This window comes from Phyllopteryx taeniolatus, chromosome 22 (assembly GCF_024500385.1).
Source record: "Phyllopteryx taeniolatus isolate TA_2022b chromosome 22, UOR_Ptae_1.2, whole genome shotgun sequence".
NCBI lineage: Eukaryota > Metazoa > Chordata > Actinopteri > Syngnathiformes > Syngnathidae > Phyllopteryx > Phyllopteryx taeniolatus.
The window spans coordinates 6281179-6297368 of record NC_084523.1 but is presented as its reverse complement, the minus strand read 5'-3'; the positions used below and the strand labels follow the sequence as shown (position 1 = coordinate 6297368).

At 41.7% G+C, this 16190-nt stretch overlaps 1 protein-coding gene and 1 long non-coding RNA gene across 2 annotated transcripts in view; one reads left to right on the top strand and one right to left on the bottom strand.

The window, feature by feature from the left end:
• LOC133472263 (uncharacterized) overlaps positions 1-16190 on the top strand; it is a 41013-nt gene that overhangs the window by 11151 nt on the left and 13672 nt on the right. The gene's annotated exons all lie outside the window — the stretch shown is intronic.
• Positions 12419-13679, bottom strand: LOC133471575 (homeodomain-interacting protein kinase 2-like). The gene is made up of 5 exons (XM_061761214.1): positions 13560-13679; positions 13344-13475; positions 13210-13272; positions 12938-13119; positions 12419-12847 (listed from the first exon to the last, which is right to left on the bottom strand). The coding sequence occupies exons 1-5, from the start codon at positions 13599-13601 to the stop codon at positions 12760-12762; spliced, it is 507 nt and encodes a 168-aa protein (XP_061617198.1). The 5' UTR covers positions 13602-13679; the 3' UTR covers positions 12419-12759.

Here is a 16190-nt window from a genome sequence, read left to right as displayed (position 1 = left end):
AATGTAACACTAGGCCGACTTCATTATGAAATAGACTTATACTTGGGTTGCATTAACACGCAAACACAACAAACGCACACAAATGCAGCCCACGGTCTACCCTGATGGGGAGTATAGAGCCTTTCTCTGCATATCAATGACTAATATTAAGTTACATCATACTCCCTAGAGAGAGAATATGATGCCGTGCGTCACTGAAGGATGAGTAGGGGGAGGAGCGGAAATGGATGGATGAAAAACAAGCACGTGACGGTCAGGAGAAATGATATGTGCTCCAGTTAAGAGGCGAGGGGCAGCCTTTTGAGCCAAACAAAGACATTTAAGAAAGTGCTGGCTGACTCCAAACGATAGGCCGCCTAGCTGCAGACAGCAGATTTTCACATTTAAATATAAGAGCTGCAATACAGGTGACTTTTCTTCTTCTTGCCAACATTTCGATGACATTTGCATGCTTCCCATCAAGGTCAAAATGTTAAAATTGGAACAGCAATGGTTGCATTTGAGTCACTCCATCTGTCCCCCATGTCCAGAACTCACATGTGCGCTTTTATTTCTCCTCATTGTGATCCTGCCGCCGATGCCATCTTTCGCACCCTCCTCCTTCACTTCCCACACCACGCGGCACCCACGCACGCTGCTGTCTTCGCGTCTGTTGAGTGCGTGCAAACACATTTGAGACGTATATGCAAACACACACTTAGCAGAACCAGCCCTTTTTTTTAAACAGTGAAATGTCAAGGGAGTGCCAAGTTGGTACTTATTAGAGATTTAAAAAAGAGGTGCTAAATATGTGATAACAACCCCTTGTCTTTTGGTGTTACTTGATGCTCTATTGGGGCACCATGGTGGACTAGTGGTTAGCAAGTCTTTCCTCACACTTTGGAGGTTCGTGTTCTGGGCTTCCTGTGTGGAGTTTGCATGTACTCAGGCTCCCTCCCACATTCCAAAGACATGCATATTAGGTTATTTGAATATTTACAATATGTGCGATTGCACAGGGTGACATTTCTGCTCCGTGAAATGGTTTTCTATCGGTATCATGACATGTGAGTCATGACATCTTCCTTGTTTGAAGATATTTGGGGGAGGAGCTAAGGGTAGCTTGTTTTTGGTTTAAAGTGACTGAGAGTGTCTTGGCCGCATGTGTAAAACTCCACCTTTTTCCTCACTCTGCGGGATAGGCCCCAGCTACCCTGCAACCCTACTGAGCTACAAAATAGAGGAATAGAGGGTTAGATAGTGTATACAGCAACATTTTGTTGTTTAAAACTAATAGTGTGGACTGTGTGTGTTCGTCTGAGCGTAATTCGTGCCGCAGCTGTAATGACCAAATTATCATTCATCTCACGCACATGGACAACAGGGCCTCCATGGCCACCACATGGACCCCTCCTCACACACGCCAGTAGCTGCAGAAATTATTGTTTTCGTGTGTGTGCATTATGACCGCTGCGCTGTCAATCAGGAGACGGGGTCACCGGGCCGCTAAATTCCACAGTTCAATTTGGATTTGCATAATCCTGACGTTAATTAGGAACGGGTGTTTCCGTTTCGTAGATCCCGACAGGTGACGAGGTTCCGACAGCTGCACCACACCGGAGCTCACACAAGAACAAAACGAAAAAAAGACTTCAAATTGAATGAAAAATTAAAAACAATGACATGAATAGCGAGATTATCCCTGCCCCATTCACCCAACATGGCCGTCACAATAAATATTTTTAAGCTATTTCCTTGGCATACGGACCCTTAAGGCTGCTTTTATCCATGCATAATGAAAAACACGATGGATTATGAATATAAGATGCTCATTTGAACACACAAATGCCTGTAATACATGTAGGCGAGTCGGGCATGTAAACACTCTTTTGTGGTATCAGAAAGCTACAATGACACTTTTAACCTTTTGAACCAACCTATTAAATGACCGCGCAGTTGTGGAATAGTTGCGGTTTCATATGTAAATGGCACATTAGCATTTTAGTCAAGCCTGATGTTCAACAGATTAAAAGAAATGTCACAATAAATACTGCAGAGGGAAATCATAAAGATCAGTAAATGCCAGAACTTGTTTATTAACGTCGACTCTCTTCGCAGAGTGTGACAACTTTAGGGTTTAATGGAGAGTTAAGTGCTCCACTTGGTTTGTGGTGCATCGTTATTGCTAGCCACACAACTATTTAGGACAAACTGATAACAATTAAGATGTGGTCCAATTCGAGTATAGCTTATAGCCTTTGCACGCTTCATTTGCTGCAATCAAATGAGATCTGATGCGAGAGTTGTATCGTAAATGACGCATTTCCAAAGATATCACAGAAATAAGAAAAAGAGCAATATGTAATGTTGTGCTTAAGAAATGCAATAATGTAAAGATATAATCAAATAGAATGTAAAGAATTTTGTAAACAGTTTTTGCCACTTTTTTTGCGTCAATTCAATGGACATTGTGTTGCTCCTGGTGTGTACGCCTTGGCCACTTGTAATACAGATATACAAGGAGACGGTTACAGCTCCTCAGTAAGCCGCAGCAATATTAGTCGTTCTTTGCAGAGGATAAAGAATATATGTCTCTGTCTCTTTTTAAACTGACCATTTTACTGATTGTACTCATGTACAACAAATAATGTGCTTATAAGCCTAAATTCCTCCCTGGTGCAACGCAACCTTGATTCCAATACTTCTCATGAGAAGTCACTCCAGCTGGAATTGGGGTAATCGGACATTCATTTAATAGAAGCCAATTCCCCCCCCCCCCGGGGTTAATCGAGGTGACAGTCGGCGCTGTGGCACCGACATCTGCCTTTGACCCACTGACACACTTCCTGTTCCATCTGTCTACTAGGAGATCCGAGGAGGGGCGAAGGCTCGGACGTGAGCGTGTTGACTCGGATGTTTACCCGACGACTTCCTTGAATAATTCAACCTTGGGCTTTGCCGTCCTCAGTGGCACGCCGCCCCTGCTGCTCACTTCTCCTCTACAGCAAGCGAAAAGATCCATAAATCATACATAAATCTCTTTGCTGGCCCCTTCTTTAATCCATCATTCCCCAGTGACCCCCATCTGCTTCCGTTCCCTTCCTCATTTTCCTTCGTTTTTCCTCCGTTCACCGCATCACCTTCGCCTCCTTGTCTTTTTGTCATGCATGAATAACCCACTTCTTTCCGCACCCTTTAAAGTGCATAATCAAGTAGTGTGCATAAAGAAAAGTCGGCGTTATTTCCAGCTTCATGCGCAGGTGCTAGAAGACAGGTGCAGAGCAGCACGCTTACTGAGCTATATTAATCATTCATGTAAGTCCTGCCTGATTCAACTTTTGCTCTATATTGACTTTTGCTTCCACAATGCAGAAATAATATTCTAAATTGATTCATCAGGAGACAGAAAGAGAGGAAGAGGGAACTAGAGAGGCAACAGCAGATAATGAGCGCAAGGGGAGGAGAGTTCACCATATCTGTCGCCAACAATCCCTATAATCTTATAACACCCCTCAGAAATCTGCTGGATCAAAGTGTGTCTGAAATACATCCAGGCCCGAGTACAAGTGTGTGTGTGTGTGTGTGTGTACATGCCAGATTCCTGTTGTGTGATACAGCAAAAATAAGTCTTTTGAGACTTTTTATAATATATCCATCAGTGCACAACATGTTTACATTCGTGCTCAGGTGCTAATCATTTGCTCACACGTGCCAGTGCACAGATCATCCAGACTGATGTATTTGCTGTCCAATTAGCCCGTGACCCCATTCTCTTCCTGACTGGCTGTCCTGTCCAGGCGTATTTCTGGGCTTCTAATGGTTTTGCGTCATCATCACATCCTTTTTTCTCCCCCACTCCGTCTGCATTAAGGCGACGGCCACTCTATTCTGTCAAGGGCACTCGCATAATACCTGTGGATTCTCCGACTTTCACTCTCGTGTGTGTACTCTATCTGGAGAATAGTATTGGGATATTGGGAAGTAAAAATGGAAGAAAATTTCGAATTCATCCATGATTTTCCAGCTTGCATTCTACAAGATTTTTGTGTATTTGTTTTTTTTTTTTTCATTCATTTATTCATTCATTCAAAAAAGGTCTTTGTCCAACTTGTAAAAGATATTTAATTTCCATTAAAAGGCGGACATGTTTTCTCTATCACATTTACATCATCGACTCCCTGTTTTTTTGTGTGCGCTCATGTGTGGGTCCCATGTATGCAGGTGCATCCACACATATCGGACCACCTGTGTCGGACTCTGCTGTTGCCATGGTGAACTCCATTTGCCCCACAGCTCGTGCATAGGCGTGTGCTCTAGCGTGCAAGTTTGGATTATTATTTTTTTTTAAACCACTGAGCAATCGTGTGTGTGTGAAACACAATTTAGCTGGGGTTTGCCCACCTGAATCTCCGAACTGTACTTGTCTATTGTTCTGGTCTGCATCCTGCCTGCCTTAGCTCACTAACATGAAGTCTTCAAAAGGATCTCTGTCGCATTGTTGACTAACCTACAGACTGCAGCTGAGATTCAGCAAGATGGAGGTGAACAAATATGCGTCGTATTCCGCTACACAATCAATAAACAATCATCCTGCGCAAACCAATCAGTTGTTTCAATCCAACGGGCGGAATGGGAGGAAAAACATGAATCCGTTGGAGCTGTTTGTCCTCTTTTATTACCACTGACTGCTGTCGAGAAGCCCCAAATCTGCCTTTTGTAATTGAGAGTATAAGCTTTTGGGTAATGAGAGCTGCTTGTTGTTCTCGGAAAAGCTTTGTGCAAGGGGCTAAATATTAGAGACACACACTACACTACACCATTGCAATGATAAAAACTGTGTTTCTCTGTCGGGGTCTTCACTGGGGATCGAATTCCCGCTAGCAAAATCCTTGCTGTCAGCCCGATAGCCAGCCGAAGTGTGAAGTCTGAATGTGCTTTCGCACAGCACGAGCATAAAATATGTCTGTTTCCCATTAAACAATTGTAGTCATATTTACGATCATCTATTATTGTTAGCTTAAACAAGAGTGATGAGTGACGTCTTCAACACGCCAACCAAAGCCAAAGTGCTGTGTGCATAGAGAGCCAGCCAAGATGTGACATAGGTCATTTCGGGGCACTGCAATGTGCCCCACCTTGCTTCTATTTTTTGCATTTATGAGGCGCTACTACGCATGTCAAACTTTTAACAAGAGTCAATGGGTAAAGATTTCCGCACCCCCAGACTGGAAGTGCACCATAAAATCAGACAACAGAACAAAACTCATAATTAATTATGATATCTTACTCATCTAAAAATAGATCTACATCTATTTCTAAATCTTTTATTCTATTGTCAGTATTTTTATTCCATTTTTTTGTCTTCACAGGATGTAATGTGGTGGGGCAGCGCCCTATTACCCTCTATTGATGAGCCGACACTGGTTGAAATGCCAAATATAAACTGAGGACTACAATACTGAATGCTATCACAGCATGTCATTACGATGTCCAGTAATATAGTGATGACATTAGCGCAGCTCTTTTATTGGATGCCATTCAATTGTGCAGGCGTACCTAATATTGTGGCAAGTGAGTGCCTCTCCGTCAAACTAACTGCAAATACAGTTTGTGATTGCCCCTCCCTTTCTATGTGCGCTTTTCTTCCCACATTTCTTCTCACCACCTCCTCTCCATCCTTCTTCTGCCATTCCCTAGCTTCATCTACATGCTGTTCTATATTTTTACATCCAGGTCCACCCACGGGTGCTGTAGCAGGCACAAGCGGATTTTTATAAACGAGAGCTTTTCAGCGTGTTTCGAGTGTAGTTAACCCAGCCTAATCTGCCTGAAAAGCACCAGTGCGGCTCCACCTAGCAACAGCCTGCCCCCTCCCTCCCATCGCACGCTACAGCTGGGAACACTGGGAGCGGATTTACATGCTCCCAGTGCCGCTCTCTTACTGATCTCCGAGCACATCTCCTGACGGCTTCCACTGCGCGAAATCTTCTAAGGGATGATATTCAAAAGGAGACCTTTTTTTTTGTTGTTACTATGGCAATGACTGCGATATGAAACGTGGCCGTGCGGAGCACATCTTTGTGTAATCATAGCTGAGAGCTCACTCGGCACACAAGGCAAATATTTTGTCATTTGAGGAGCTCTGAAAAGGGACCTCTAATTAGAATATATTACACTGACGTGTGCGCCAAATTTGTGAAATCCTATTTTTCTCGCACACAAAACGCTAAAATAAAATTTCAGCATGAACAAGGACATCCAGGTTCCCATTTTTTTAGTTATTCATTATTTCAAATGCTAATTCAAAGCAGGAGAGGTAGGTTAATTCAAGCATAGCAGCTCAATTGTGTATTGCAAGAACTACACAAGACTCGTGTTCGAGCTGATAATATTCATGAATTCTGAAGTGTTTCCCCCCTAAAATATAAAAATAATTTAGAAGCCCATTACTTTAGTGGTGGTTCTCAAACTTTTTACACTAGAAGCCCCTAAAAAAGACTTAAATATACGAAGAGTACAAATGTACTTAAATAATGATTCCATTAAAATGCATCGCACATAAGTCACACAAAAAATGTACTACAATAAAAGTGTAAAAACGGAGTTCTTTAAAACTAAATCATATGTATTGTACTGTACTTAAAAGTTAAATAGAACTGAACTGTACTTAAAAAATTTACTGTGCATGAAAAGTAAAAAAAGTGCCCTGTACTGAATTAGATAAGATCGTTATACATATTGAGATAGTGGGCCAAATGTCGATGATTTGTAAACTCTCTATTTTGCCTCCAAACTTCACATCTGAGACTTCACACCGTTATGTAGACCCCATCTGTCCTCACAACTTTCCAATCAGAGAGGCAGAGGTCCAATGAGAATCTAAGAGGCACGCAGTGCTGACTTGATGCACGAGCACGCAGGGGCTGCTTTGCATCCGTGCACAAAAGCATGTAGCTTCAATTGAAGTATGACGTAATAGATGGGCAAATCGAGGAGGAATTAACCAGAAAAGGCGAGACTCATTAGAAAAGACGAGGTGTTACAATTCTTAGCGACCGAAAATGAGGCTGTAGACCGCGTCTCGCACCTCCTGCATTCATTCATTCACACTAACATGCACACAGGATACAAGGTAGCACACACAAAGGCTGCCATGACCACAGAAGAGAAAGTGAAATCGGGGTAGTGGCCAAGCCTCAGTGGAAAGTTACAGCTTTCCTTCCTGTTTCCCTTCGTCTTTGTCCAAGTGTGAGTGTTTGTGTCGTGCGAACAAGTGCGGCTTTGACTCACAAATTATGCACTTGCCTCCCTTTGTCTTTACACTGTACACTTTGTGTGTGCGTAATCGACGAAATCTACATATCCGTGCGAGTGGGCCCGACAAGACGTGCGTGTACGTGTGGTGACAGGGAACTGACCGATCCGTTTGGATCACTCCCACACGTCCAAACACAAACACAGACACGCACACACATGCACACACATATTCACACAGACACACACAGTGGGTATTGTTCCAACTTGACCCTTTTGACCTTGGAAGTGACGTCCCAACCTTTAACAAACATTTGAATTGGGATGCACCAATACCACAATATTTCAGACCAAGTACGAGTACAAGTACTTACATTTGAGTACTCACCGGTGATGAGTACAGATACTTGATAGTTATGTCTTGCAATATTGATGAAAATGCGTTTTATTTTAATAAACTACTGTTCAAAAAGTAATAAGCATAAAGCACAAGCTGTGCAAATGTGACAATTAAATATTGTTTAAAACTTGTTTTTCACAGAATAGAAAGAATATATACCCATTTAAAGTTTGATACTATAATGTCAGTGCTGTTCGTTAGCCTATCTATGGCATTTTGCATGATGTGTTAGCATTTAGTTAACTAGCTCTGTGTTTGCATAAATATACAACGTAATTCCAATTATTTTGTGGTAGTTTTACTGAGAAATTCAACTGGGAACGTCAATAAACGACTTGAAGGAAGCACACTATTCTATTTATAAGAACTGCACACCGCACGCTGAGGGAGGATAGAATAGTACAATATATGACAACCTGGTAAAGGGTATTGGGTGTCGTGGTATCGGAGCATTTTTACTAGTCCGAGTACGTGCACAGATGTATAGTATCTCTAATTCAAAGTGTGTGAGCGATACTAAATATGAAATAAAGCAAATCTCAGACATCCAAATGTAAATAAAATGTGTGGTGCTGGACAACAATAATGCACAGTGTTCCAATATGCAAGCACACTTATCGTGTAGTTGCGTGTTATGGTTCCATCAACCCTGAATAACCCCCCAGTACTGATGACGAGGGCCTCAATTTTGCAGCACATGACACCCGTAGTGAAGCAACGAAACACAATCTCTTCCTCCCTGGTGTAAACAGTGACATCCCCCATGCATCCTCGTTGCTGCGAGTGTGCTGTTCTTTTTTTCTTTTTTTTTTTAAATGGTGCAGCAACAACTGCTGCACAATGACAGCTTGTTGTGCTAGGTTTTGTTTCACGCTACCGCAAGCAAACATCTCCCAAGGGAGAAATATGACGTAGAATCACACAACTTAACTTGTCCGAGGAAGGTTGATGGACAGTATAGCAACCATGATTTCTACCGATATGGAGGAAATGTTGAATTTGACTATAGGTTTTATTTGCCTCAGTCATTCTTCCTGTGACTCACACACATGAAAGACATGTAAATAATATGTGCACATAATCCACGAGGCAGAGCAGCCAAAGGACCTTGGACTGCTGGGCAAGCTGCAAAGACAATTTCTTGATGGATTTTACAAGGCTGTTATTTGTTGGTTTACTTGTGTGCTAGTAAAAAAAAACAAGGAAGTCGCTACAAATATCATAACATATGACAATGGAAAAAGCAAAACAAAATGTAATTACAATTTGGAGTCCTTGTGCATTGTGTAAAGGTTATGATCCAAGGAATTGCCGCCTACAGATAACATTTTCCAACCTTTATTGGATAAAGGAACATTTGACCAAACAAATATTTCGCAAAATGTATACAAAATATACTGAAGTAGTTGTTTTTAATGTGCTCATAAATAAAATTAAGTTGAGATGATACAAATTGACTTTGTGTGCGCGCCCGCTACCCTAGTGAGGAAAGGCGGTACAGAAAATGGATGGCTGGATGAAATCTGGGACTGTTTACTTGACACTCTTATTCATTTGTATGAAATGATTTATTGGTATATTGTTTGTTTGTTGGTTTTTTGGGAAAAAAAAGAAATCTTTTTTTGCCAAAATCATCTCAAGACTTGGGCCACCTCTACTAAAATTGGCTACATCCTCTGTTGAACAGATCGTGCAATTCTACCCCTGAAATGAAATGATTAGTAAATCTAATATATTCAGTATTTGGTTGACTTTTCTTGTATTTTTTAGAAAAAAAAGAAAACTATTATTTTAGCAAGGCGAGGATCTATAGTTTCTCATGATGCGGTATTTTGTAATTTGTTCAAAAAATCAGAATAAAATTTCATCCATATTTGATCCAGATTAGGCAGTAATTTAAATGAACATGAAAAATCCCATTTAGCATGCTTGGATGCTTATATCTCTGTCAAATCTTATCAACTCAACATTTAATTTGTCGAGCTGATATGGGATCTCATTACAGTGTGTAATATTCTGTATCTGGGTAAAACGTCACCTCGTTTTAGCTAACAGTTTTCCCCTCGAAGTTCAGATTTATTTTAACGAGCTGCCCTCTTTGTGTCAAGAGCGTTTATTTCAACTCTTTTTCCACTATGCGCCGTTGACTTGGCAACCAGAGCGTGCTTTACCAAAACATTGCACTTTCAAGTTGGAAGGGTTGCTGCCACAAGAGCAGCTGGCATGGATGTAGGCCACTGCAAAACGGACGCCAACAGGGAGGTCAAAAAGCGGTCGCATGACAGCTAATGTGTGGGTTTGCAAAGACTGTGACAAATATATTCAGGTGGGCCCAGTGGCCTGAACACCCTGCGCGGTATGTTGATACAACTTGACTGTTTGTGTGACTCATCGCGGCGGTCACAAGCGCTATTTGGGGTGCAGATACACGTCTGAATGCATTAACATTTGACATAAACAATGAATTTGTCTTCTGCCTCAAAACACAAAGCACACACAGAGCCCCAAATACTAGGTCAAGCTGTCTGTGCGACATTAAAAATGGAGAACAGTCGTCTATCTGTGTGTGTGTTGCTATGAAGCAGCTTCCTTTTCATTGGCCATAGTCCCCAATTCCCTGGTCCATTTTGCTTGAGTCATTGGCAGCTATGAACAGAAGATTAGAACTGTGTGTGTGTGTCTGTGTGTGCGTGTGTGCGTGTGTGTGTGTGTATGTGTGTGAGTCTAGCTAATCTGTTCAAACGCTGAGGTGGAAGGTAAACCAGATAATGAAAAGAGCTTTAGGATGAGCTGTGAGTGTAATCATTGGTTTACGGCAGAGAATAAGAACAGCAGGAATGCAAAAACCTTGGCGGTCATGTTGGCTCCTTACATTAAATAAACTTAATCTAATGATAATAACACTGACGTACAAATAATATAAAAAAAAAGTATGACATGTCACCCCAGTTTCGCTGAAGGGTTCCAGTCGTAGCAAACAGCACTAGCGGCGGCATCGTGGCCTATTTGTGTTGACTCTGATTTCCTCCCAACCGCCTGCATTAGCATACAGGCAATGCGCGATGTCACCGCGTTTAAACTCCAGCTGAACCAGAGTAAAGCAGAGCGAGTGGGTGGTTGCAAAGGGAAGCGATGCGAAGAGTTGTCGCCTTCTGTCAGTTTTCGACTCATTGAGGCCAGTGATAAAATGGCGACGCTCGGACCCGAAATTATCAGACACACGATGGAATGGTTGCTCAGGGCTTCACTTTTGTGTCATTGAAAGCTATCGATTTTTAACAAAACTGGCCTACTCAAATGTAAATAACCAAAGTATTTTCACCGGATTTTGTCTAAAAAAAACATACAGACTTTCAATCTTGAGGCAACAAATTGCTGGGAGGCTCCTGCAAAGTCAAAAAGAGGTGGAGTTATAGAACACTTCTCAGAAGTGTTCAAGAGAATAATAGTCATAGTAATAACTTTAGATTGGTTAATAATTGGTAAAAACAAACACATGACCACATGGAGACTAACCATTACTATCGATTTAAAAAAAAAAAAATAATAATAATAAATTAACCCTAATTGACATATTTGGTTTCCGCCCAGCAGCAAAAACATCGAAAAAAAAATTACATTTTGTTAAAAAAAGTCCATAATTCAAATTTTAAAATTGTCAGTTTTAAAGGTTAAACGCCTACATTTTTTTAATGTTAGGAAGTTTTGAGCAAGTCTGAACTCATTTTAGTGATTTATGACAAAAAAATGGGGAAAGAAAATGTGGTGTATGTTTTTATTGCAGTTAGTCTGTGCATGTACATTTTTGCTATGCTGTCCAAAGTCAACTTGAGGAAGGCACATGGGATAAAAGAAGGGAAATAGCAAAGCTATTTGGGTTTTCAGGAGGTACCAAAATAAGACAGTACCCTTTGGAGTATGGTTGTTTGTGCTGTGCTGCAACCATGTTCACCCATCCTTCAAGTGTTTCCTCTCATTCCCTCATGTGCTGACAGGTAACGAGGGCGGAGATGCAGGCAGGCGCTGACATTTAGTGGGGGAAATCCAAAGATATCTACTGACATTTGTGTCAGGCCACGGGATGGCCTTTGTCCTTGAGATCCACAGATGCTGCCTCATTCACAAAAGTCACATTGAACAGCCTTTACCAACCAAAACTGGCTGAAAATTCCAGTATTGAGAATGATTCTGCGGCAGACTGAGCTTTGGTGCAGTGTGGCAGGATCAGGGTATGATATTTAGGAATTCTGCATCCTCAGTTGCACCGACAATAAAATAGTAAGGATCATCCTCATTAGCATTCATTTTGTCACTTGAAGAAGGCTCCATGTATCTTAAACAGTGGCCATGAAACACCGCATCACAGTTGATACATCCTTCGTCATGAAAGATAAGAGTTTACATGTTCGAAAAGGGGATTAAAAAGTACTCATCTGGAGAATTTGACGTCGTGTCCCGTGATGTGTGACACTCAATTACGAGTGGTCCTATAGGTATGCTGGGAAGCGTCTCACCCAACAAAACTAAACCTCGGTTATAAAGTCAATTTGAACAGCAGCACCGGTATATGACCATAAGATATCAAAAATGCATGGAACTACATTTATAATGTCGCTTAATCCCTTGTAAAAAGCGCTGTAACCGAACATTTGTTTGTAGTGGCTTTGTTCAAAGATGCTGTGTAAGTAGTGAGTGCCAAGAGGGAGAAATAATCTTGCACTGCCAAGTTTTTCCATCATACTTCAGGGCAGACCCACATTTATTTGTGTATGATTTGTTGTACACTCAGTCGTGAAGTCACACTAACCAGTTGTTTTGGGTGAAAGCAACCAGAACTCAAAGCTGATTCCAATTCAAAATCTATGGGAGGACCCAAAGGGGGTCATCCTTTAATCTGTCTTGCTCTCATATGGCATTTTAACATAGGACAGTTACATTTTTGTTTGATTTTAACGTTCACTTGATATTTTTCCGTATATTCCAATTGTTCTTATTGAAACATTCCAAAACCAAACAGATAGTAGGATGGCCGCCTGCGTCAAGTTAGTTTATATCCCGTTGTCTTGGTGTCTGAATCTTCACCCATCGTCCTCATCCTGAAGAGTCTTGAAGGTCTGATGGTGGCGTCACACTGCACAGGACTGCTGGATATCTCCTTGGCTCAACGAGCCCTCAGTCAAATGCCTGCTCAGGAGGTCCGAGCAGGATTTAACGCTAGAAATCATCCGGGATTGAGCATGTCAAAAACCTCTGCGACAATGGAGGTTGGCAATTTCTCGACAATAGAGGTTGACAATTTCTTACTATTGGCAGTCATTGAAGTCCCTGATGAGGTGGCTCATGGTGATGAAGGGATGCTGAAGAATCTGGTTGGGTCTGATCCTTTCATTGGGATCCAGCTGCAGCATCTTCCCCAGTATTTCAACGAAGGTCCTCCTGTCAAGATCGTCAGCTCTCGCGTCTTCTCCGGACAGCTCGCTGCATCCCTCATAAAGAAGAAGAAAAAAAATGGCAGGACTTTTGTGTGTGTTCTTACTCCCAATTGGAATGACTTTCAGCTACTTAAGGCCTCTTACCTCCAGTAGGTCATTTAGGCTGTTAACGGTGCAGGGTATGCAAGAGGAACTGTACAGTTTTGACTAAAGAGGATACAATTTATTTGTATTTATTAAAAGCTGTTCTGAATATAAATCTTCAAAACATTCCATACCTTAAACATCCACAGGGTTGGTGTCCTTTTTTCACATCTTGCAATGTAATGTTGGAAATATTGTTTTGTGTGTATGCCAGTATTCAGCAGATGGTTGGGTGGCTTTCCTATGACGCGAAGTATGTGTCTCATCTAGTGAAATAATCATAATTACATTTACTAAACAAATGTTGCGTATATCTGGCTATGTTCCAAACAAAGTTGTACTGGACTCACCATATCAAACTCATCGCTGCTAGGGAACAATGCTCTGCCCATGAACAGTTCTGCTGCAATGCAGCCGAGAGACCAGATATCAATAGCCTCACTGAAGGAAGCTCCCAGCAGAATCTCCGGAGATCTTTGGCAAACATTAACATTTTACTACCATTTAATGGTCATGCGGTATGTTCCATCGTAGCTGTCACTAGCTCACCTGAACCAGAGTGTCTGAAGTTCTGAACCCCTACACCTCTCTGAAATCAAATTGGCTGTACCAAAATCGATGACTTTCACTCTCAGTGGCTGATGTACATGATCCACTAGCATGATGTTATCTGGTTTGAGGTCGGTATGGACTATCCCCAGGCTCTTTAGGAGCTGCAGAGATACAGCCACCTGAAATGATTTAGAATAATAGTCATTTCACCTCGTCAACAAACTCAACAATCCTGCATCATTCTGTGGTGGAAGCAAACCTGCTGCAGAATAGGCCGTATCTCCTTGAGCTCCAGAGAATTTTTCTCTGTGACCTGGTATTGGTAAAGACTCATGTCTAGCTTCTCAAACTCATGACAATAATGACCCTCGTGGACAAAGGAGCTGTACCATTTGACGATGTTGAATTTTTCCAAATTAAAGTTTTTGAGCACTTCCAGGGTCTCCACCTCTTTGTGTGCGTCGTTGATGAAGTCTTTCTCCATGATGATTTTAAGAGCTACTGACTCGTTGCTGGGCAGCTTCTTGCAGTGGACAACCTTTCCAAACGACCCGCACCCCAAAACACTCTCCACCATGTATTCTGCAGAGGGGGAGCATATCAGAGATCCTACCTCCAGACCTAATTCATCACCAAAAATACTTCCAGCTGAACTTGTTTCGTCACTCCATGCTGCATGGTGGAATAATATTGACATGTCATCTGTGGAGTCAAGCTGATTGTAAAACTCAATTTCTTCTGTGCATGGTGTTTGTATCCATTCCATTTACAAATGGGTAGCTTTTTTACTAGCTGTGAAGATTAATTGAGTTGAATGAAGTGTGGATTCAGGTCACTGGAGGTAGAGAGTGTTTGAGGGTGAGTCTGCCATGCAGAGTCAGCAGCAGTGGGCACCAGTGGAGGCCGTACTCACGGTTCATGATAGAGCGGCAGTCCAGAAGCTTGTAAAAGGGTGTAATTGACAAAGCTAAAGGCTGGACAGCCACAACGGGCTTCTTTCGACCACAGGAATGGGGCTGCTCACAGCTCTAATGTGTCGTGTCATGACATCACCCAGAGCGTCGCTCTGTGTCGACGCATTAGGTTATTGGAAAAGCGTGATCATAGCATGATGTCATCATAATGCTGAGGCATCATGGGTAATTCCTTTTTTGGACAAGCCATTTGAATACACATAAATAGTTAATTTCTGATGGTATAGTTGTTTGGAACAGTTGGGTTTGGGTTCATTGTTGTGTCCATTTTCTATACTGTTTATCCTCAATAGTTTCATGGGTGAGCTGGAGTCCTATTCCATTGGACTTTGGGCTAACCACACCCACATTAAAACCTATGGATAATGTAGAGTCTTGAATGAACCTAACATGCATGTTTTTGGAATGTGGGAGGAAGCCGCAGTACACAGAGAAAGCTCACGCAAGCACAGGGAAAACCTGAAAACTCCATACAGCAAAGCCAGAGCTGAGAGTCGAACCTCAAAGCTCAAAACTGTGAGACGTGCTAACAAATATTACGCTTTGCTGCCTTGTTGTTGTTTTCAATCCCTTGTCTTTTGTTTGAAAGAAAAAATTACAGTTAACTTCAAATTTGTGTTTAGGGGTATATTTGTACTTCTTTAGCCTAGTAACATAATTGCCCAAGTCATTTTTTAGTCACTTTCACAATATCAATAAAAACACCAACGGCGCTCGTTAGAGAGGGCCTATATTCTCAGTCATCCGCACAGGTTAAATTGAGGCAACTGGATTCTTGTTTGGTTGATTTGTTGTGTTTTTTCTTGTTGCAAACGCTAAAAAATGACTTCGACAACTATGCGATTAACTATATAAAGCAATTCTCTTCCAAGACAAAGCCTTCCAGGAGTCTGGTATATAACAGATTATTAAGTTATCGTGAATTTTTGATTGGATTAAGGCAGAAAAAGTAATACAAGTTTTTGTTTTATACTGGGTAACATATTCTGATGGGATTTAGATGGAAAATGTATTACACATACATATAACATTTTTATGTATTGCATGGTAAGCTCATGAATGAACAGGAGACACAAAGGCAAGGATCCATATTTTTTTCTTTGCTCAGCCTAATTGGTATTGTCCTGGTCCACTGGTGCTTCCAGTGCACTTAGCCATCGGCTGCCACCTCCCAGGGAGAAGTGTCTGGCTCAGCTTGTGGCTTGAGTGCAATAATCATGCAGTCGAACCTCACCAACAGAAGAGACCCAATCCGTTGAGATGGGTCCTTGTCACACTGCAGGTGGCTGTGCAGAACGCCTTTTTTTGGGGGGTGGTGGTGGGGGTGTTCATCCTGTCTCTCCTGCAGTGGAACATGTTGGAATGCTTCTTTAACTTGCTGAAATGGTAATTTACTTCCTTACTACACTTTTTGCGTGTGTTTGTGTATCGGAACACATGAATAAACCCAGAAGA